Below are 22,914 nucleotides of genomic sequence, written 5' to 3' on the forward strand. Positions count from 1 at the left end.
TATATTTACAGTGATACGCGTTATAAATAATTTTCTACAAAATTTATGTGAATTATTGAAAATGTATTGCACGTGGAATGTTAAACATGCGCAACTGTATATTCTACTGTATTTCTCCACGCTACCTTTCAACTATAATACAACAAAGTGTCTATTGCGTTTCAGTGTCACACAATTGTCATTCTGATGATTGATATGTGCAAGGTCGCGGCTAGTCTTTTCGCCAACGTGTTTGTGAATGCTACGATGGAACAGATGAGATATGAGAGTGGAGGGAGAGAAGGAGATGTGAAAGACGGTGACCGAAGTGTAAGTATTTTATTTATTTGCTGTTTACTTGTGAAATTAATCGTTCTCGGATCATAAATGACACAAATGGCATCTTCCATGCGCTATTTTGTAGCGTTTTATACAAAAGATGCGTTTTTTTTTATTATATTTCTTTTGTTCCAAGCAGTGATGGACACGTAATTCATTATATAGCTTTATCTTACATTTAATGAAAAATGAAAATAAGTAATACATTACATGCACATCGTGCGTGAAATGAAATGATCCTTTAACAAAAAATTTTGTACAGACTTAGGCTTTTTTTGTTAAAAAGTGTGTATATATTTTGATAATTTACCATTTTTTTTAAATTAATTGTATTTATATAATATGATTTTTGTACTAGGATGTGAGAAAATATTTTTTTCTAAGTCTTTTTTTTAATCTTTTGTTATATTCTGAAATACATGATGATACCAAAATTTATGAAATTTTTAAATAATTAACAATTAACAGTAGAACAAATTTGATTTATTTAAAATATGCATTTAAATATACTTCTGACTATTTCGTATTAAATAGTCAGAATTAGCAAGAGAGAACTTATTATTATTATTGATGTTTGTACAAGAATACATTTTTTTAATTGCAAAATTTAAAAAATTTTAAATTTATTATTTTTTTCAAAATATATATACAGTAATTAAAGATAAAATTTTTATTTTTTTATTAAACTTACAATTATAATATTTGAATAAAAAATTTTAAAAATTACATATAATTCTAATTTCTCTGATATTTTATTTCTGCATAAATATGATTAAACTCTTGTTTATTCTCTTGCTTAATTAAGAGTTTATGAAAATATTTGCATAAGAAAATAACAAATATCTTTCCAATTTTTATATAAAGATGCAGTATTAAAACTGACAAAATTTGTTTTTGAAAAGAACATCATTTTTACATAAAAATGAATTACAATCTTTTGTCTTAATATAAAAAAAACATACACAATTAAAAATTAAAACAAAAATTAAAAGAAAATATTTAAAGCTGCCGAAAATAGACCCACAGACCGCCTTTTGGTGTTGGTAATATGGTGCCAGGAATGAACTTTAAAGGCATTTGCGTCTTTGGGGATAGTTCCAGATTGTATTTTCTTATAATCATAGCCAAACCCGCCTTTATCTGCAGCTGGGCCATTCTCATGCCCACACAGATTCGTGGGCCTTCGCCGAATGGAAGAAAGGTGAATCTATCGATGTTTTGTTTTCTGTCCGAATTGAATCTTTCAGGATCGTATTCTTCCGGATTTTCCCAGTATTGAGGATCTTTGTGGAGAGCTTGAACTGGTATGAAAATCTCCATTCCAGGTGGCACGCGACAGACGACTCCATCGGATCCTTTCAGTTCGAACTCTTCCGTGCATCGTTTCTTCATTGACAATCCTGCGGGTATTAACCTCATCGTTTCATTAATGACTTGGTCCATGTATGTCATCTCCCTCAAACCTTCATACGTGATTTCACTATCGTATTTGTTGAGCACGGATATCACTTCCTCGCGTAATTTCTCTTGTATTTTTGGATAACGAGCCAAATAAAATCCGACGAAGCTCATAATACTGCTAGACGTTTCGTAACCGTCGAGAACGAATGACATTGCTTGACCTGTAAGCATTTCATTATCGAATTTATCCCCCTCTGCTCGCTCCAGTTCAGCCATCAAATGGAGGAAATCGTTTCTAGGTATCCCGTCCTTTCTCCTTTGCTCCATGAGTTCTGCAACCAATGTTCTGAAGAAATTATCAACGTACTTCGGGACGAAGCTTATTTTGAAGATTTTATTTAATGATGGAATGAGAAATACAAGAGCGAATATAATTCTATTTCGTTTTGACGGTTTGAAGATGGCTTGTCCGAGTTTTCTAAAAGATATATCTTTTTTGCTATCATCAAAGCAGTATCCATCTACACCAAAGCCAGCAGCAGCTACCACCTGCGCGGAGTATTTGGAAAATAAGCTCTTCAGTTCGAACTCTGTCTCTCTGTTACTTAATTTTCTGTCCATGTAATTCTCCATCGTCGCACACACTTTTTTAACGCTAACGAGCAAGATCTTCAGTCGCATGCTAGAAAATGCGTATGTTAATCGCTTTCTGCTGTTTAACCACTTCTCACCGGAAAGGACGAAGGGATTATATGACAGGAGGTTGTCTGATTCTTTATCAATATGAACAGCATTTTCGGCAAAACTTGAAAAATGAGTTTGCAGCACCACTTTGACTAGTGCCGGTTCGATGACCATTAATGCTGGTGACGTAAAGTCATAGATCCCGACCATGCTGTGATCCTTATTATCCTTGTAGACCTTGTAACAGAAATCGGCGATGTGCGTCTTCATACAGATCACCGATAACATGTTACCGAACCACGGCAAGGCTCCATCCACATAAGGAACTTCACGTTTTTGCCAGTACTTGTAATTTCGCGTCAAATAAAAATAAAGGGCTATAAGCGCCACGAAAATCAGAGACACTAACATGACAGTCATGTTGCTCCTCTCGTACGACAAGTAACGTTTGATCGAATAAATCGATGTGACCCTCACCACGTATCATCTACGACTGGTCGTCATGTAATAAAATTGACATTAAAGTACATTGATAGCGTCGATAAAACGAGCGAGACTGAATAATAAAATTTGTGTACACGATTTATATCGCCAAGTAAACTTTACTATATTAATGTTAAATAACATTCTCTTACAATTGTATAGAAGAAATTGATTTTTATAATCATTGAAGGAAGAAAATAATATTCAATATGTTTAAAAAATTTTCGATCATTTTAGTATTGAATATTTAAATGTGTTGAAAACGCAGTGATAAAAATATTTTAATGATAAAATTGATATATATGTATATAATAGAAGGGATTAATTTAAAAGAATATCATTTTAAATTATTTCTTGTTGCTTATACAAATGACATTGCATCAAGAAAGCATTAGTTCAAGAAAGAATGAGTTCTTTAGCGAGTAAAGAGACAATAAATAGGCAGTAAATTTAATATGTGGACCTGAGCATTAGGATAACTGAGAATGGACCTGATATCGTGGGCCTGGTATCTCAACGAGCTGCATAGTCCACCTATATTCCTCTTTGGCGAGTTTTCCTGGTTAGCTCGGCACTTATCACCTACACAAGATGGCAGCCTAACTGCTCATATGACAATCAGATGGATAAGGATGAAGATGAAGCAATAAAGACGAGCGTCAAAAAGGAGTGTCAATCCATCCAATTGAAAATGACAACGGAAATCATCACTTCACAGTTGCGCAAAACAGAGACAGAAGTAGGGAGAAGCACAAGGCCAATGTGCACTTGTGCCACAAATTGATGCTTTTAGAACGTTTTAGCATAATGGAGTCCGATGTACGCGCTGAGCAAATCAGACCTGGCATCATCGAGCTAAATGTCAATACGTCGTTTGGATCTTTGTACATTTTGTTAACAATAACGCTGATCGAACTGCTGCTACAACGGGTGATTTATCTGATCTTCTCGTCACCTCTGCTGGCGCCATACGCTAATTTGTTTTTTCACGCGAATGTGTGATGTTTGAGCGTAACATTAAAATCTGGAACTCTAAGAGATTTGAGCAACATCCGATGCTGTTGCGCGAGGATCTCATCAGCCAAGTATATCATCGTTGGTACTCACAATTTTACTCTGATCATTGTCCCACCTACGGCCATGAAGGATTTACAGTGGTAGCAGTACCTCCTTTTTGCAATGTAACTTGTATAATTTCTATTATATTTGTGCAAGTTATTATTATTATTAATATTATTATTATCTTAATAATAATATTAGTGTAACTTATGTGTAATGCTTATATTTAAGTATCCAATACACACACACACACACACACACACACACACACACACACACACACACACATACATATAGGTACATACATATATATAAATTATAATATAAATAAGTGTGATTGGTATAAAATAAGATTAAAATCTTTATCAGAGTGTCCATATATTTTTACTGTCGCTTTATATATTTGATATATCTGCAATGTACATAAAAAATTCTACATTAGACGACAACAATTAATAAACAACGAGCTGGTCATTTAGTTATAATTGTTGTTACATATTGTTTTGCTTATTTAAATAAAAATAGCGAAAAAAATGTTTAAAATTCTAGTTTTCAAGACATCACATTTAATTTAAAACAAAATGAGTTATGAAAATTAAATATTAAAAACACGTACAGATCTATGAAAATTTATTATATAAATAGTAACAAATTCTAGTTATTCCATGATATTATTATTCTTTAAGCGCTTCTGTTAGCTCGATAAGTTAATCGTTTAAAGAAGTAAATATGACAAAGTTCAAAACATATCGCAACTCAGCATTGCAATAACATCATAGCATTATCGCTGAAACACGCGTTACATAATAATAAAATTATCACTAGATTTTCTATTTGTCTCATATATGCAAATTTGTTCCACGTGTATTCCGTGTTATATATTTTTCAGTGATAACAGTTACAAGAAAAATAATTATTACATAGTATGCGGCCAATTACAGTAATAAATTAATTTCTGCAGTTAATTTCAAAGCATATCAGAATATTGATATGTAATTGTATACGTACAAACAGTGATACACATACAGTACATGTTATCAATAATTTGCTACGAGATTTCTGTAAGTTATTCGAAGTGTATTGAACGTGCAATGTTAAATTATGACTTTATATATTCTGTCAATCATTAATTACATTAACTCACGCTTTCTTATGCGAAATTAACGTGAAATTGGGAGTGTAAAGGACTTAATATTATTATTATTACAAAAGAATATTTTCTAAAAATAACAGCACAATTTTGAATATATTCATTTTTTATTTTTTGTAAGAGATACTGATTGAAATTGATAAAATTATTATCTTCTTAACTTCTTATAATCCTTCTACATAAATTTTCCTACAAATCTTATAATTACAATGTATTATGTTTATACATAAACTTAGAAAGTATGTTTAATATATGATATCAACTATCTTTCAATCTATTATTTACGTGTAAAGTTTATTAAATTCTTACTTATCTTTCACAATCAAAAGTTAATAAAAATATTTGCGTAAAAAAGCGTTACATTATAAACAATTATAAAATTTTAAGTATTTCCTATTTTTGAATAAAGATACAGTAATTAAAAATGACTAAAATGGCAGAGAATTGTATTTTTTTATGTAAAGTTAAAAATCTTTATTCTGAAAAAATATTTATGACATTGAAAGTTTGAAAAAGAAATTTAAAACAAGTATTTGTACTTAAAGCTGTCGGAAATAGACCCACAAACCACCTTTCGGTGTTGGTAAAAACGTTCCAAGAATCATCTTTAATGGTATTTGTGTCCTCGGTGACAATTCCATTCTATATTTTCTCAGAATCATAGCCAAACCTGCCTTTATTTGAAGCTGAGCCATTCTCATACCCACACAGATTCGCGGACCTTCGCCGAAGGGAAGAAAAGTAAATTTCTCAATGTTGTGTTTTCTATCTGAGTTGAATCTTTCAGGATCATATTTTTCGGGATTTTCCCAGTATTGTGGATCTGTGTGCAGAGCTTGAAGCGGTATCAGGATTTCCATTCCAGGTTGGACGCGACAGACAACTCCATCAGATCCTATTAGTTCGAATTCTTCCGTGCATCGTTTCTTCATTAGCGCCCCAGGAAGTATCCTCATCGTCTCATTGAAGACTTGGTCCATGTATGTCATTTCTTTCAAGCCATCGTAAGTGATTTCACCACCATATCTGTTAAGCACAGATGTCACTTCCTCACGTAATTTTTCTTGTATGTATGGGTACTGAGCCAAATGAAACCCGATGAAGCTCATAACACTACTAGACGTCTCATATCCGTCGATAATGAACGACATCGCATGACCCGTGATCATTTCAATGTCGAATTTTTCACCCTCCGCTCGCTCCTGTTCCATCATCAAATGAAGAAAATCATTTCTAGGTATTCCATCTTTTCTTCTTTGTTCCATAAGGTCTGCAACCAACGTCCTGAAGAAGTTGTCGACGTGCTTTGGAATGAGATCTTGTTTCAAGATTTTATTTAACGATGGAATGAGAAATACAAGAGCGAACATAATTGTATTTCGTTTCGATGGTTTGAAGATGGCTTGTCCGAGTTTTCTAAAAGATATATCTTTTTTGTCATCATCAAAGCAGTATCCATCTACGCCGAAGCCAGCGGCAGCTACTACCTGCGCCGAGTATTTGGAAAATAAGCTCTTCAGTTCGAACTCTGTCTCTCTGTTACTTAACTTTCTATCCATGTAATTCTCCATCGTCGCGCACACTTTTTTAACGCTTTCGAGCAGGATCTTCAATCGCATGCTGGAAAATGCGTATGTCAATCGCTTTCTGCTGTTTAACCACTTCTCACCGGAAAGACCGAAGGGATTATATGACAGGAGACTATCTGATTCTTCATCAATATGAACAGCATTTTCGGCAAAACTTGAAAAATTGGTTTGCAGTATCACTTTGACTAGTGCCGGTTCGATGACTATTAACGCCGGTGATGTAAAGTCATAGATCCCGACTATGCTATGACATTTATTGTCCTTGTAGATCTTGCAACAGAAATCGGCGATGTGCGTCTTCATGCAGATTACCGATAGCATGTTACCGAAACCCGGCAAGGCTCCATTCACGCATGGAACTCCACGTTTTTGCCAGTACTTGTAATTTCGCATCAGATAAAAGTAAAAGGCTATAAGTGCCCCGAGAATTAGAGACACCAGCACGATGGTCATGTTGCTACTCTTGAACAAGAAATGACGCTTGATCGGATAAATCGATGTAGCCTTGACCACGTATCATTCAGGACTGCAGGTCGTGTTGTAGCGATGCGGCTGAGACTAGATTACATTGATAGCGGTGATAAGTCGGGAGAATGAATAAGACTTTAAAAGAGTAATATATATTGCATTATTAATGATTCCGCCAAATGAACTTTATTATTCCATAATGTTGTAACTAACATTTTCTCTCTATTGCGAAAACTAAATTGATCCTCATATTTATATCCCCATCATTAAAAAGTAAATATAAAAAAATATGCATATTTAGCATATTAAAAAATTTTTTAATAATTCGTTCTTCTACAAATGCAGTCTTCACTTTATTGTCGTTTTCTATGTTTTACGTATCTCCATTACATTATACATACAGAGTTTTATTGCAATGTTAAATAAGAAAATAAACTTTTTTTTATTTAACTGTTGTTATGTATTTAATTGTTGTTACGTATTTTTTCTTATTTAAACAAAATGGTAAGAGATAAGTCTAAAAATCGAGTTTTATTAAAATATTATTAATAATATATTTAAAACTTTTACAATAATAAATTAAGTAAAGCATACACGTAGAAAATGCACAATTCTGAAAACTCATTGTATATAAATTCCAGTAGTTCAATGATGTTATCTTTCATGCTTTTCTATTACTTTGATAAATGAAGCTTTTATGAAGATAAGTATGTAGAAGTTCGAGACAATTCGCAATTCAGCACTGCATATGATGCATAACAGTATCATCAATGAAATACATTACTGATTATATAATATCATCTAAAATGACAAATAGGATTCTATGTATTTGTCCGATGCGTGCAAAATAATTCCATGTTAAATATTTCTTAATGATGACAAATGAAAAAAGGAAATGTTATTGTATGGTATAGTTTGCTGTCAATTAACGGTAAATGATCTCGCAATTGATATTATCAAAGTGATCGCAATTTGTACAGCTATTTAGAATTAAAGAGATAAAAGATAAAGATTTAATGTTTAATTATATTAAATATATTTTTCATGTTTTTTTTTCAATTTTTTGATGATTTGAATTTAATTTGCTCGCCATTTTTGGAAAAAATGGTGGATTGAATGATTTTAATGAGAATCAAAAAACTGGTTAATATTCATAATTGTATACATACTTACAGTGATACGCATTATAAATAATTTGCTACGAGATTTATGCAAGTTATTATAAAATGTATTGCACTTGGAATGTTAAATCACGTTATTACGACTATATATTTTTGTCAATCATCAATTACATTAACTCACGTTTTCTGGCGCAAAACGTGAAACTGATCGCATAACCTTAACTGTTCACGCAAAATATATATCTTCTACAAGATACCAATTTTCAAGCAAATCGTTTCTTCGCGGAACTGTATTCTCCACGCTATCTTTCAACTGCAATAAAGAGTCTATTGCGTTTCAGTGTTACATAATTGTCATTCTGGTGATAGATATGTGCAGGGTCGTTGCTAGTTTTTTCGTCAATGCGTTTGTCTTCAGTGTAAAAATTATAAAATAAAATAAACCAGCTAATATTTAAAAGGATTTCTATTTATAGACATAAAAGATTTATTAGGTTGCTATTCTGTTATTGCTATTTGCTGTATATTTTAAGAGATAGATTACTATTTATGTATTTCATAAAAAGGCCAAACTTGTTTATATTTTATTACATATCAAACGAGACGAAACTTATTTGTATATTTTTATTATATATTTTATTATAAATATGGCTTTCAGAATATTTTACGTATTATACTTATTTGATTTACATATGTATGCGTAGAATCTCTGTTGATCTTATCGTAAATGCGTATGAACGCTGTGAAGAAATACTGAGATGGGATATGTAAACGGGAAGAGAAGAAGGAGAAGGATGTGTGGATGGTATCGTGTGACGCATCCGAAGTAATTTATTTATTTGCTGTTTGCTATTCTATTTTTATGAAATTCGTGCCCCAGTTGCACCCACAAATGTCGCTTATATTGTGATTAATTGTCATTCTAGAATGTGTAAAAATATTAGGTGTTGGAATTAATTCATAGCGTTTTTTAATGAAAGAATGTTATTTATTTCACATGAGCATTAAAAAATACATTAATGAAAGTACTTCCCATCACTTGTAAAACGCTACGAATTAATTCCAACACCTAATATTTTTCTCTAAATATTTTTTTTATGATAACATAAATTGCGTAATTTTTAAATAAATAGTTTATGATTAATAATAACACAAAGATGTTAGATGTTAAACGTATTTTTGACAATTTTCTAGGAAAGTAATAAAATCAGGAGTTGTAAAACTTATTATATATATTGACCATACAAACGAATATTATAAAGAATTTCAAAATTTTTAATACTTCTTTATTTTTATATAAAAATACATTATCTGAATATGGTAAAATTCTTATTTTCTTACTAGATTAAAAACTTATAATTATTATATATTCACTGTTTTGCTTAAATGATAACGATATGATAAATGAAAAATTTATAGCAATAAAGGCTTTTTATGATTAAATCAGTAATAATTCATTGGAAGCATGAAAATCAACGCTGGACATTTTATTATTAATTAAAAGATGTAACACATACAAAATACTAGTTCTAATGTTAAAATGTGGATATCACTGTAAAGGATAGACCTGGAATTTTTTTATAAATATAATTAAATACGAAAAATCCTATATTCGATATATAAATCCTATATTCGATAATCAAAGAAGTCTCTTTAAATATATCTTGTGTGAATTTATATAAAATTGAAATATGTAGAATTTTTCGTATTTAATTAGATTTATTCTCATTATCTAAATTCGTATAATATTTGTTTATAAAGTTACAAATTCAGTAATTTTATCGAGAGTATACAGATTTGATTGAACATATGCAGAAGCTGTCTATGCCTCTTGCATTGGGTGTGTCTAGCAGCGCAACCTCTCACTAAGCTATTAAACAGCAATTAAATATGACTGGCTTTTATTTTTAGAACCAACATTTAAATTCAATTGCATAATGAAATTGATACTCAGCCGCTTAGTAAGCAGTTGTGCTACTGGGTGCACCTATTGTTTCAATCGCCATGTGAATGCCACAGGGGAAAGTGTATTGTGTCGTTTGCGAGTTGAAACGTGCCATCATGGATTTTAATTGCGCAAGCGATAACTCATAAAAGCTTTCTGCTGTTGTGTCCATATGGCGACGTAGAAACCGCTCAGTAATGACAGAAATAGATCGCTTCTGCGCATACGTTACATGTCCAAATCGCTAATTTTATTTAAAAAATTCGAAGCTGCTCTTATAATTAATATTTATCATTGAAACTATTATGTTGTGAATTTTTTATTATGTCTGAATGGAACATCCTATATAAAGTATATAAGAAACATTGTAGAGAATTATAAAATTGCAAATATCCTGATCTTTAATTTCTGTACAAAGATTACAAAGAAATCTTCCTTACTTTCTTAATGAATTAAGAATTTCTAAAAATATACGTATAAGAAAATATTTTATAAAAAATAATAACATTTCACCTTTTTTATTTTTGTATAAAAATACAATAATTAAAATAGATTAAATTTGAAAAGAATTTCATTTTTATGTGAAGATTACACAAATATTTTCTTCGGACATAAAAATTATTCATGACGCTAGAAACTAGACACTGAAAGCTAGAAAGAAATTTATTACAAAAAAGATATTTACATTTAAAGCTTCTGAAAATAAACCCACAGTCCTCCTAGCGGTGTTGGTAAAACGTTACCAGGAATTATCTTTAAAGGTATTTGCGTTTTCGGGGATAATTCCATCCTATATTTTCTTAAAATTACAGTCAAAACTGCTTTTATTTGTAGTTGAGCCATTCTCATACCGACACAAGCTCGAGGACCTCCGCCAAATGGAAGAAACACGAATCGATCGATGCTGTGTTTCCTATCCGAGCTGAATCTTTCAGGATCGTACTCTTCGGGATTTTCCCAATATTGAGGATCTTTTTGCAGACCTTGAACTGGTATTAGAATCTCCATTCCAGGTTCTACATGACAAACAATTCCATCGGATCCTTTCAGTTCGAACTTTTCCGTGCATCGTTTCTTCATAATCACGCCTGCGGGTAACAATCTCAGTGTCTCGTTTAAGACTTGGTCCATGTATGTCATTTCTTTCAAGCCTTCATAAGTGATTTCTCCGTTGTATTTGTTAAGTACGGATAACACCTCCTCCCGTAATTTATTCTGTATTTCTGGGTGACGGGCCAAATCAAATCCGATAAAGCTCATGACACTGCTGGTGGTCTCATAGCCATCGACGATGAACGACATTGCGTGGGCCGTCACCATTTCAAGGTCGAATTTATCGTCTTCCGCTCGCTCCTGTTCGACCATCAAATGGAGAAAATCGTTTCTAGGTATTCCGTCTTTTCTTCTTTGCTCCATGAGTTCTGCAACCAGTGTCCTGAAGAAATTGTCTACGTGCTTCGGAACGACGCCTAGTTTAAAGATTTTGTTTAACGATGGCATGAGAAACGTGGCAACAAACACGATTGAATTTCGTAAAGACGGCTCGAAAATGGCTTGTCCGAGTTTCCTGAAGGACATATCCTTTTTCTCGTCATCGAAGCAGAATCCATCAACGCCGAAACCAGCAGCGGCTACCACCTGTGCTGTGTACCTGGCGAACAAGCTCTTCAGTTCGAACTCTGTCTGGTTATTGTTCAGCTTTTCATTCATGTAATTTTCAAACGTTGTACACACTTGTTTAACACTTTCGAGCAGGATCTTCAATCGCATGCTGGAGAATGCATAAGACAAACGTTTTCTGTTGTGCACCCATTTCTCACCAGTAAGGACGAAGGGATTATGTGCTAGGAGCGGATCTAAGTCGGGATTAATATCGATAGCGTTTTTAGCGAAACTTGAATAATTGGTTTGTGTTATTGTTTTGACTAGCTCGGGTTCGAGGACCATCAATGCTGGTGACATAAAATCGTAGAGACCGACCATGCTGTGACCTTTGTTATCATTGTAGATCTTGCGACATAACTCACTAAGATCCGTCTTCATTAAGATCACCGATAACATATTACCGAATCCTGGCAGAGCTCCATCCACGCACGGAATTCCACGTTTTTGCCAATACTTATAATTTCGCGTCAAGTAAAAGTAAAAGGCTATAAGCGCCCCAAGAATCAGAGATACTAGCACGACGGTCATTTTGTTTCTCTTGAACGATAAATGACGCTTGATCGGATAAATCGATGTACTCTTAACTATATATCGTTCGCGACTGGTTGTGATACAGCGGAATCGTGGAAGTTATAATAATGTGCAATGATAGCATCAGTAAAATGAGCGAGACTGCGAAACAGCCTTGCGTTGGTATATTTAGCTCCATTAACTTTACTACGACGTAGTATTAAGGAAGTATTTTCCAGTTTAAAAAAGTGGAGGAGTTATGTAACTTTTCTTATCTTAATATATACAAAATACAAATTGCCATTGGCATGTCTTTTAGAAAAAAATAATAAAGTTTATACATTTAATTGTTGTAAGACTAATTTGGTGTAAAAAAATATTTTTATTTAAATAAAAATAAATATTTATGTGGAAAATATTAAAAAAGAAAATTGTTTAAAGTAGTGATTATTTTAATTTAATTTATATATTGATAATTCTGGAAATGACGCTATGTTTTTACTTGCGTGACTTCATAATTAAAGAGAATTAATAAAAATTTATCGTACTCTAATTTTACACAAAAAATAATATGGTGAAATCTCATTTTTTTAATTTCAAGTTGTACTTTAAATTTCATTCTTTTATAATTCTTTAAAAATAATAATATATATTCTTATATTTCGTATGCAATTAAATTATTTAAAATCCTCCTTTTCTTAAGAATTTAAGCTATTTCAGAAAATTATTTAAAGAAAACTATACGGTCAAAAAATCTGAAAAATTCAAGAATGCCTACATATTAATTTATTTTCAATATTTGATCAAAACTTTGTTTTTATATGAAAAGATTGAACAATCTTCTTAACATTTTTTCGCGATTGTACAAATCAAGTTTATCCTTGCATTGAAAAAAGAAAATATATTTAAATACTTTTAAATAGTTTTTTAGACTGTATTTTTATATTGTATTAGAAATAATAAAAATACTCTAATAATGAAATTAAGTTACATAAAAGATCAGAAGATTATCTTGAAAAAGATTGCACTATTTATAGCCTATTACTTATTGCTTGTTTAAGCGTTATATATTTTTTATTTTAACTTGCAACTGTGCTATTAAGTAATGTATTTGTATTTGTATTTGTATTTGTATTTATTAATTCTTGCCTAACGGCTTTAGATGGCTTCCAGGCTACATAATTTCTTTACAATAAATGTATCTTGTTATATATTTTAACGCATATTTTAGCACACATTTTAACATAATAATATTGATTACACTATATTACTTCCTATATTATCTTATCCTAAGACTTCAGCAAAGTCACTCAGTATATTTAACTCCAATTAAAATAATATTAACAACAAAGTCAAACTTATATCCGAATGAGCAGCAATATCCGAACTTACATATAACTTATATATATCTGAATGAATAACAATATCCAAACGTGGCTACTTGTATCTTTGGTATTTTATTGATTATTTTATAATGGTTATTTTATAATGGTTATTTTTCCATCCTCATAAAACATCGCTAAAATAATGATTGCGGTATAAAAAAAGCATCGCTTGAGTTGTTTATCGAAATTGACTTTACATTGATTTGATCTGATAAAAAAGATTGCTATATTTCGCTATTTGCTTATACCAGAGTATATACATATAGATAAATTAATCGTCGTGTATGCGATAAAAGAAACAAAATATATGTGTAATTTTATATATTATATATTGATATATTAAACAAATATTGTAAGAAACAAGAATCGTTTCAATATCAATGTTAAGTTCATCTACAAGGTGTCTGGAATTAAAACTTCGGGAGCGTGCATCAATAAACTAAGAAAAAAAGTCTTGTAGAAATATGTTCGTTTTTGTTTCATTTTGAAGAAAATCTCAAAAAAAACAATAATATCTTGAATAATATCTACACAAGTATATCTAAACAAGTGAATAAATATAACGTAAATAATAACGTAAGTAATAAGAAAATACAAAAATGAAAATTACGTTTTGTCTTTTTTTCAATTTTCTCCAAAACGAAACAAAAACGAACATATCTCTACAGGATTTTTTTTCTTTATCAATCCTCTACACGCTCTCGAAATTTTAACATTTAAATACCAAACATCCTATATATATAATATAATATAAAAATAATTAAGTTATATTCAACAAGTGATAATATATTACTGACTATTTTTAATCTTTAAGATAAATGAGTTTTTAATATGCTGTGCGACATTATATAATAAACTGCGTAACAAAAAATATAAGCAATAAGAATATATATATATATATATAATTCACATTGAATTACTTAAAGCATTAAAGATCCAAAAAATATAAGTTTAGAATATTCGAGGTTCGTAAAAATTACCGAACACAGAATTTCTTTTTTGACCTGTAGAGTTACCAAAAAAATTGACATCTAAGTTTTAAGGTATCAGATCTGGGGTTTTCCTTGTAAGTTAGAAAATGATAATGACCGTGATTTCATCCTCGATTTCATTTGTTTATATTTAAAAAAAGGATATCGGATGGAAACGAAATTATACGCTGGTATTTATTAACTAACCTAAGGAAAACAAGAAAATAAAAATAATGTCAATTTGACGTCATAGTGATCTAATTTATGTCATTTTTTAATCATGATAAAAATCTCGATCTCAGATGATTTAAGAATGATTTTATTTGTTCCACTTTATATTGACATTTTTTTTATTATAGTCTTTTTATGTTTGAATGCTGCATATCCCATCTCATGAAGCAATTTGGATATGTACTGAAGAAGAAATTTATGAATGCAAAAATTTTAACAAAAATTATCAGCATCAAATGAGCGAGAGATTCTTTGCAAAATATAAGTAATGAAAGTACCGATTGCAAATCTTCAATAATTACACATTTGTCAACAAATTCTAGCTTTGAATGCAGATGAAAGTGAATAATTTTCTATTTTTTCCTAACTTTCAATTTCGTTAAAATAAAAAGATATACAGTTTTTATATGTTTTAAATAATGTAAAGTACAATGGAAGCTTGTTGTCCTAAATATTCAAAGCTACTAATGAGAAAATTAATGTACTATCGTATGCGTTATTTACATACAAAAAATGTTGCTTATGCCTGTACTGAAAAGTTATGCAATAGGACGTTTAGTACTTGGAGTTCTCTTCGTAATCATTGCAAAAAATGTAATAAGAAGATTATCTAGAAATGATATACCTATTTATGATGCAAATAATTATTACAATACAAATATCAACTATGACAATCGTGAGTTTACCATTGTTCAGGATAGAACATTTTAAATATATCTGTTATGTCGCTACTAAAGCTCGTCAAACAATCAACTTTGCAAACTGATCTACAGTGAACCAATCACAATTAGTCAGCCTCATTATAATGATCCATAATAGATTGATAGTCAGAGTTGGTTGTCAATTGACCTGCAGAATCGATAGTCTGATACGGGTTTTAGTAGCGACAATAACACTACTTAAGCGTTCTAAACTAAAGAAAGAAAATATATAAAAATATTTACACATATTAAGAATATATATAAAAATATATAAAAATATAAATAGTTTTTTTAGACTATTTTTCTATGTTTTAAAGACAATTAATAAAAATACTCTAATAATGAAATTAAATTATATAAAAGACATGATTATTCCGGAAAAGGTTGCACTACTTATATATTAGGTATATTAGGTAATATAGTAGACTATTAGGGGAATGTGTGTAGGGGAGGGGGGGGATTACACGCACGGGAATTCATTGGTGTAATGTGATTTTTACTACTGCAAGAGAATAAGGGACTTAAAGTTCACAAACCAGGGAATTTACTACGCACGTTTTGTTTATATTCTCTTCCAAGCCTCTTGATTTTTCTGGCTACTTGTTTTTTCAGTATCACATTATCCTTCTTACTCCTCTTGTAAGTTCTTTCTTGAGGGACACCAGGAAGATGTCCTGTTAGTGAAGAAACACAAGCACAGGAAAGGTTTCGCTGTTGATCTTCTAGTATAAGATTTTTTCAGCTTTCCATTTTGATTAAGAGCCTTCCTTTTCCTCCCTGTTCCTTTTTGTAATCTTTATTTTTACTATCATTCATGGGAATAAAAATATCGACTTTCCGAAATTCAACTTTCCAATCTTGCATTGTTCCTTTATCTGGCGCTTCAAGCGTAATTTTAGGGAATAATTGAAGTAAATAATCATACAAGGATAAAATCTATTTCCATTTGTTAAGAGAAGAACCGCGATACTTGCTCGATGAACTCTCCCTCTCGTCCTGAACTGCCAATTCCTCATCGAGCAATAACTCGAAGTTACCTAAAGCTTCTGGTGAAGGTAATTTATTCCATTTCACGCTAATCAAATCAAAACCGTAAATTTTAATCTCGTAAACTTACTGGAAATTTTGATTTTTATTAGAATATATTGTACACTTACTCGGGCATACCATCCGGAGGCAGAACCACCGATATGATATTGTCGATTAATTTATACTTCAAGATCCTATCATTTACTGTCGTGGATGTAAGAGACGGCGAGGCGTTTACCTGTGAAAAAAAACCAAAATTTTGATGTTTTCGAAATTTGAAGATTTTACTGACAAAAAAATATATGAGAGTTACATTTCAAAAATACTTTAAAATCATAAAAAATTGTTTTAAATTTTTAATTTTTTAATGCATTATCACATTTTTTTTTTAATTTAAAATTTTTTTATCAAATTAAAGATTATTTTATTATGAATTTAATTATAAATAATAAAATTATTTTCTAAAAAATTATTTTCCAGAATTAATTACAGATGCATCTATACAAATGCAACGTACTAATACTTTTACCTATCCGTAAGTCTGATTTTTTAATGTAATACGTTCTGTTTGTATCTTCCTGTAATAAGAGATCATAGGAGACAATATGACAGGGGGGGAGGGGACAATAAATACATTTGAAGAATATTTCATATATGTCATATCAGTTATATTTGTTATATAATCACCAGGTAATTAGAACATTTGTATAATAGTTAAATATAGAATAAGATCATGGTATCAAGATATGAAAGTCAAATAAGAATGATTTAAAATGCATACACAAAATAGCGTACGTAGAATGAAATCAATGTATATTTAAGTATGTATAATTATATAATGCAACGACACTATATATATATATATAATCGAAATCAGTAATTATATAATGCAACGATACTATATATATATATATATATATAGTGTCGTTGCGTTATATAATTACTGATTTCGTCGCTTATGCATGTGCATTTTAAATCATTTATGTTTAACTTTTATTTCTTGATATCATGACCTTTTATATATATTCACTTGCTATTACATAAGTATTATTTTAATTGTTTGCGATAAAATTTTCCTAGATTATATAATATTTAACAAAATTTTCTTAAAATGTATTTGTCCTCATCGTCATCTATCACGGGAAAATCCTCAACACAATTTATTAGCATAATATCACATCTGTTCTCCTCCGATTTTATCCAGCAAACAAGAAAGGATTGAAATGGATTAAAATGGATTCAGATTTTTAGAAATACTGATTTATGAATGTTAAAATAAATCCTTTTCAATCTTGAATACATTTTTATTTATTTATAGGAATTGCATGAAATAAATGTCTGTTCCTTTTCAATCTTTAATGCATTTTTATTCATTTATAAGAATGGCATGGAGTATATTTCTATGTCTTTCAATCTAAAAATAATATTATAGTATTTTGTGTGTGCATCGTGAATACTGCTCAATTTAATATTCTGAATAAGAAATGCAGTTTTTCAATCTAATTAAATAAAAAAAGTTTTTACTTAAAAATAGACCATAAATGCTACTTAAATTATTCAAAATTATAAGTAGGAAATTTTTTGTTTTAATCCAACTAAGCTCAAAAAAGTTGTAACGTAAAAATAATTGAGCTATGTTCTTTTGTTTCTCTTTGATTAAAAGTAAAATGAATGATCAATGTGAACATTCGCAAACCTAGTCGAACACAGCCTGAATATTAGGCTAATCACGGCGCGCGACATTAGGCCAAGCGAGATTAGATTATCCGACACTTATGTTGTAGTAATGTAAATTGTTTATACTTTATTATATCTGTTAAATGATGATATTTTTATTATATCTTTTTAATTTCGTTACTAGCTTAGCTGGTTGTAATTGAAGTAGAGAATGAATAACACATTTATCAATTGAAGAAGTGGGTGTAGCGGATAACGTAGAAGATTCATAATCCAGAGGTTCTCGAATCCCACTAAGGTGCATTTTTTAAATACCAATTTGAAGTAGTTAATTTCAGGTATAATTATTGTAAATGTCTTAGAAAAATAAAATTTGTAAACTTAAAATATGAATGTTTTGTTTTTCGAATATTAAACTAGTGTCAACTCGGATCTAATCCATTTCAATCTATTCAATCTATTTTCATGGATTTAAAGTACGCATTAAAAAAATTTTAATTCATTTTAATCCATTTTCGTTTACTGGGTAATGAGCTTAAAATATATATTTAAGTTTAAAATACAACATATTAAAAACTCATTGTCGGAGGACACTTGTGATGAAAGATGAGAAATCAATGCACCTCGATCAGCCATGGTTTTAACTTATTATCGATGATGATGTCATATCCGTAGCATTCGAAACAGTGTCGGTCGTTTGCCATCACTGGAGCTACCGCTTTCAACGAATGCACGATGCACCAGGAGATGTTGGCGAACAGCTTTTCTGTAACCGCCTTCCCACGCGTGCTCTCCAAGTATAAACGCAGATTCTGCACGCTCAGTTTACCGCCGTGCTTGCTGTTATACTCGTCCTGAAATTCCCGTATGCAACAATTTTCGTGTTGATTAATACATTAAGTATCCGTACAAACTCATTGAAAGTTAAAATGTTGAAAAACTAAATATCCAGAGATTACAGAAACGCGATGAAATCTAAGATTTTAAAGGTATTTTTTTAGACTGCCAAAAAACCGCTTACTGAGCGCTATGTAACTTAGTTTAGGCTTCCTTAAAAAATCATGTGTTTATATTAAACATTCTGATATCTAAATTGACTTACTTAATTGTCTAATTTAATAAAGATTATTTTGTAAATTTAATTTTAAAGTAAAATAGAAAACTATTTTCCATAAAGGGAGGGAAGATACCCCTACAGCACGAAATATTGCAGGAATATTGCAATAATATTTTAATAGTGTGCAATATTTATATAATATATATACAAAAATTGCAACAATATTGCTGCAATATTCAAATTTAAATATTATATTGGAATGTTGTTACAATATTACTGAAATGATCTATAATAGGACATATTAATTTTTAGCAATCAAAGACAGTACTGTTACGAATAATTTGATAAGTGTACATGATACATACGCCATGCTTTTGCACGGACACATTTGTTAGATGCACGTACATGTTGTCGAGCTCTTGAACGCTGGTATCGTACTTGACGGTGCAAAATCGGCAGAATCCTAATTTAAAGAGATACGCTTTAAGCGGTCGAAATGACGTGATGAGAACGTACAATCGGAGGTCGAATTTCTTGCTGCCGATTAACAGCGGATTGTCGATATATCTACCGTAAGAAATGTTAAAATAATGAAATGGTTCGAAAAGAAAGAAATTAATAGCTTTAATTGACTGTTACTAATCATCTCCATCGCTAGAATTTCATGAAGGACATCCTTATAATCGAAACGTCTTTGATTAAAATTATAATTATAAAATAATTACCTGGATATGACATATGATTCTTTTGTCAAGTTTGGATTGAATGGTGTCTTTGCCTCGCGTGACCACTTCTTCAGCTTGCTTAGCTTATTAATAAGAAATATCCCGGCACCCTGCGATTTGCCGCATGGCTTCATGATCCAGGTGCTCTGCGGAGACTTGCGATATTCTTCCACGAACATATTGTAATCTATGGCATAATATACTGTGAAATTCAAAAATAAAATAATTCTCATTTAAAATATCATAAATAAAACATACATAGTGTGAAAATTGATCGAAATGTTTAACACAAATGAGTGAAGAGGATCATATCAGGTTAAGGCAGGTTTTGATGCCCAATAATAAATTGTGCAAATTTTTACAATGTTCAGTTCAATAAATTGCGTGTCTATTATTTGTCGATCTTATACCAATTAAAAAATTTTAAATTTAAGACTGAACTTTTTATTTACGAAACAGTTATCGGGTTAGCTTTTGTCAAGAAATTTTCGAATCAATTCTTTACTTTAATTTTTAAAAACTTAATCTTGGGCTCACCAGCTGGTAAGACAAAAGTGACAGGTATGAAGTCGAGGTACAAATATTTGCCTGGACCTTCCTCGCGTTCTGCCAATGGATTTCCCTCTCTTTCCAAGTCCTTCCGGTATCGCTTGATGTTTTTTACCAGTAAATCCTTGCGCGTAAGCTCATAGTGATTTGGGAAGTGATTAATGATTCTAATAGCATAAATAAATATTTTTCTTCAAAATTCTTTAATATTACATTTCGTTGAATATTACATTTCATTGGAACCAAAGAACTCTATCAGTTTCAACAAAAAGAGCAGATAATACGGCAATTTTAAAAGATATAATACATATTAATCAAATATACAGTGGAAATGAGTAAGTAAGCATTGTCAATATAATAATTATATGGAATTATAATAATTTGAATGTCATACTTTTATCTGAGAATACATACTTTGATCAACTGAATTCTTTGTAGCTTATTAATATATATATATATATATATATATATATATATATATATATATATAATTAATAATATAAAAAAGCTTTGCTTTGTCTTACTGATTATCATCCATCCTGTATCCAATTTCAACGCTGAAAATATTCCTGCAGGATAATGTAACAGCCCTATAATAAATAATAGAACGTTATAATCAATTCTCAAATAATATGCAAATCTTGTGTTATAATTTATGATTACCAATAAAAATTCCAATCATCCTCCGGACCAACCTGCGTCCAGCCACGTTTTTCGAAGTTGTGTACGATCACAGATTTGTCTACGTCTGTGCAAAACGTGATTCTTGTCCGATCCATCCCGACCGATGGCACTCTATAGTCATCAATTATTTAATCACGATTATGAAAGAATTAATCAACGCCAATATTTTAATATTGCTGAGATTATTTCTTAATTATTTTACATAAATATTTCAAAATTAATTAAGGAAGCTACTGTGTTTACGCAAATTGTCTTAAATAAGATGTTTATAAAATAATAATTTTAGGATAACTCCGGCAAATACGCCGCGCTGGGATTTATTCCGCAGAAGTCAGAAAAAAATAGAAGGAATGGGGATAATTTTCCCGCAACTACTTTGTTACATGCCTTTATGTTATATTAGTATTGTATTATGATTTCAATTTTTTACTGTTAATATTAATAAAATTATTGTGAGTTGAATTTGTCGCTGTGTTGAGTAGCGCCATCATAAATTATAATCTACATAAAATGATTATTGTAGGACGTACAAAAGACTTAATGGTAATTTCGTGATACATGAGAAGTAATAGAGGAAGATACTAGAGTAGAGGAATAATAAAGTATATGTTATATAACAAAATATAAATACTTTGCTCTTGTTCTTTCTTTGTTTAAGTTGTTATCTTGTATATCCCACCTATTTGGGATATACGGCATTTTTAGCGGGGATTTATGCCCAAAGTATACAAAGTGAGCAGATTTAATTCAGTGCATTAAATGCAATAAACGCGATTATATGAAATATGTACCTCATGTTATAACACTTGTAATACATGTGAGAAGATTGGAATTATTATTTATTACTTTATATACATATTTATTATTCTTATTCCTTAATAAAACTTTATAAACGCATTTTATAAGTTATTGTATCACTTTACAACTTATTTACATACGGCAAAAATACAAGGGTTTCATTTTTTAATACGAAATATAAATATTTCCGATTTCCAATAGTTTTTTCATAATATTAGACAGTACAATGTTTTTATTGATACAGTTTTTGTTTACTTTAAACATAGTAAATAATACTTAAGAAATTAAATTTTTGATAGGTGCAGCGTATATATCGGAGTTACCCTATTAATCATCAATAAGATAAGACATAAATAAAAAAATAAATTTTAAAGTTATAAAAATATAATAAACTCTAGCAATCTCTCTTTTTCCCGAATACAAGTTCAAGACAGTTTGAGAATAAACTCTTCAAACATTCGCTGAAGATTGAGCTTGAAGAGAAATTCTCGAAATCTTGGCGCATATTTTTAAGTATTGTGAGCAGTGGCCTTTCAATCATCTCGAGCAGCGTAGTTTTACAAAATTGCTATTAATTATTTACCTGCCATAAACAGCACAGGCGTTTAGATTCGTAGCCCGTTTGCTTTCTGCGGCTACGTTTGACGCCATGTTCTCGATACTTATGAACCGTATTGTTTGATCGATACGGTCGTTAGTCGATATCTCAGTCGT

The 22,914-nt window shown here is 30.6% G+C and overlaps 4 protein-coding genes and 1 pseudogene across 4 annotated transcripts; 1 reads left to right on the forward strand and 4 right to left on the reverse strand.

Annotated features, from left to right (window-relative positions):
- Window positions 1-308: 308 nt before the first annotated feature.
- On the reverse strand, window positions 309-2,924 carry LOC105154520 (cytochrome P450 6j1). The gene has a single exon (XM_011070103.2). The coding sequence runs from the start codon at window positions 2,821-2,823 to the stop codon at window positions 1,318-1,320; it is 1,506 nt and encodes a 501-aa protein (XP_011068405.1). The 5' UTR covers window positions 2,824-2,924; the 3' UTR covers window positions 309-1,317.
- Window positions 2,925-3,069: 145 nt separating this feature from the next.
- On the forward strand, window positions 3,070-4,616 carry LOC147909167 (cholesterol 7-desaturase nvd-like; annotated as a pseudogene).
- Window positions 4,307-7,236, reverse strand: LOC105154521 (putative cytochrome P450 6a14). Its single transcript, XM_011070104.2, has one exon. It carries the CDS (start codon window positions 7,135-7,137, stop codon window positions 5,635-5,637), a length of 1,503 nt encoding a protein of 500 aa, XP_011068406.2. The 5' UTR covers window positions 7,138-7,236; the 3' UTR covers window positions 4,307-5,634.
- A 2,494-nt stretch (window positions 7,237-9,730) lies between these two features.
- Window positions 9,731-12,548, reverse strand: LOC105154522 (cytochrome P450 9e2). Its single transcript, XM_011070105.2, has one exon. The coding sequence runs from the start codon at window positions 12,409-12,411 to the stop codon at window positions 10,906-10,908; it is 1,506 nt and encodes a 501-aa protein (XP_011068407.1). The 5' UTR covers window positions 12,412-12,548; the 3' UTR covers window positions 9,731-10,905.
- A 3,559-nt stretch (window positions 12,549-16,107) lies between these two features.
- TTLL1B (Tubulin tyrosine ligase-like 1B) lies at window positions 16,108-22,914 on the reverse strand. The gene is made up of 9 exons (XM_087407762.1): window positions 22,784-22,914; window positions 21,382-21,513; window positions 21,243-21,308; window positions 20,707-20,885; window positions 20,170-20,356; window positions 19,810-20,011; window positions 19,011-19,241; window positions 16,839-16,948; window positions 16,108-16,756 (listed from the first exon to the last, which is right to left on the reverse strand). The coding sequence occupies exons 1-9, from the start codon at window positions 22,849-22,851 to the stop codon at window positions 16,618-16,620; spliced, it is 1,314 nt and encodes a 437-aa protein (XP_087263888.1). The 5' UTR covers window positions 22,852-22,914; the 3' UTR covers window positions 16,108-16,617.

This window comes from Acromyrmex echinatior, chromosome 7 (assembly GCF_024713525.1).
Source record: "Acromyrmex echinatior isolate Ae372 chromosome 7, ASM2471352v2, whole genome shotgun sequence".
Classification (NCBI taxonomy): domain Eukaryota; kingdom Metazoa; phylum Arthropoda; class Insecta; order Hymenoptera; family Formicidae; genus Acromyrmex; species Acromyrmex echinatior.

What these genes read in the sequence shown, in the direction of transcription:
- LOC105154520 (XM_011070103.2), bottom strand. Translation starts at nt 2,823, where the DNA reads ATGACTGTCATGTTAGTGTCTCTGATTTTCGTGGCGCTTATAGCCCTT.
- LOC105154522 (XM_011070105.2), bottom strand. Translation starts at nt 12,411, where the DNA reads ATGACCGTCGTGCTAGTATCTCTGATTCTTGGGGCGCTTATAGCCTTT.
- TTLL1B (XM_087407762.1), bottom strand. Translation starts at nt 22,851, where the DNA reads ATGGCGTCAAACGTAGCCGCAGAAAGCAAACGGGCTACGAATCTAAAC. An exon ending in GCCTGTGCTGTTTATGGCAG is followed by an intron (nt 21,514 to 22,783) that starts GTAAATAATTAA and finishes TGATGACTATAG; the next exon opens with AGTGCCATCGGTCGGGATGG. An exon ending in CACTTTTGTCTTACCAGCTG is followed by an intron (nt 20,357 to 20,706) that starts GTGAGCCCAAGA and finishes ATTATGCCATAG; the next exon opens with ATTACAATATGTTCGTGGAA.
- LOC105154521 (XM_011070104.2), bottom strand. Translation starts at nt 7,137, where the DNA reads ATGACCATCGTGCTGGTGTCTCTAATTCTCGGGGCACTTATAGCCTTT.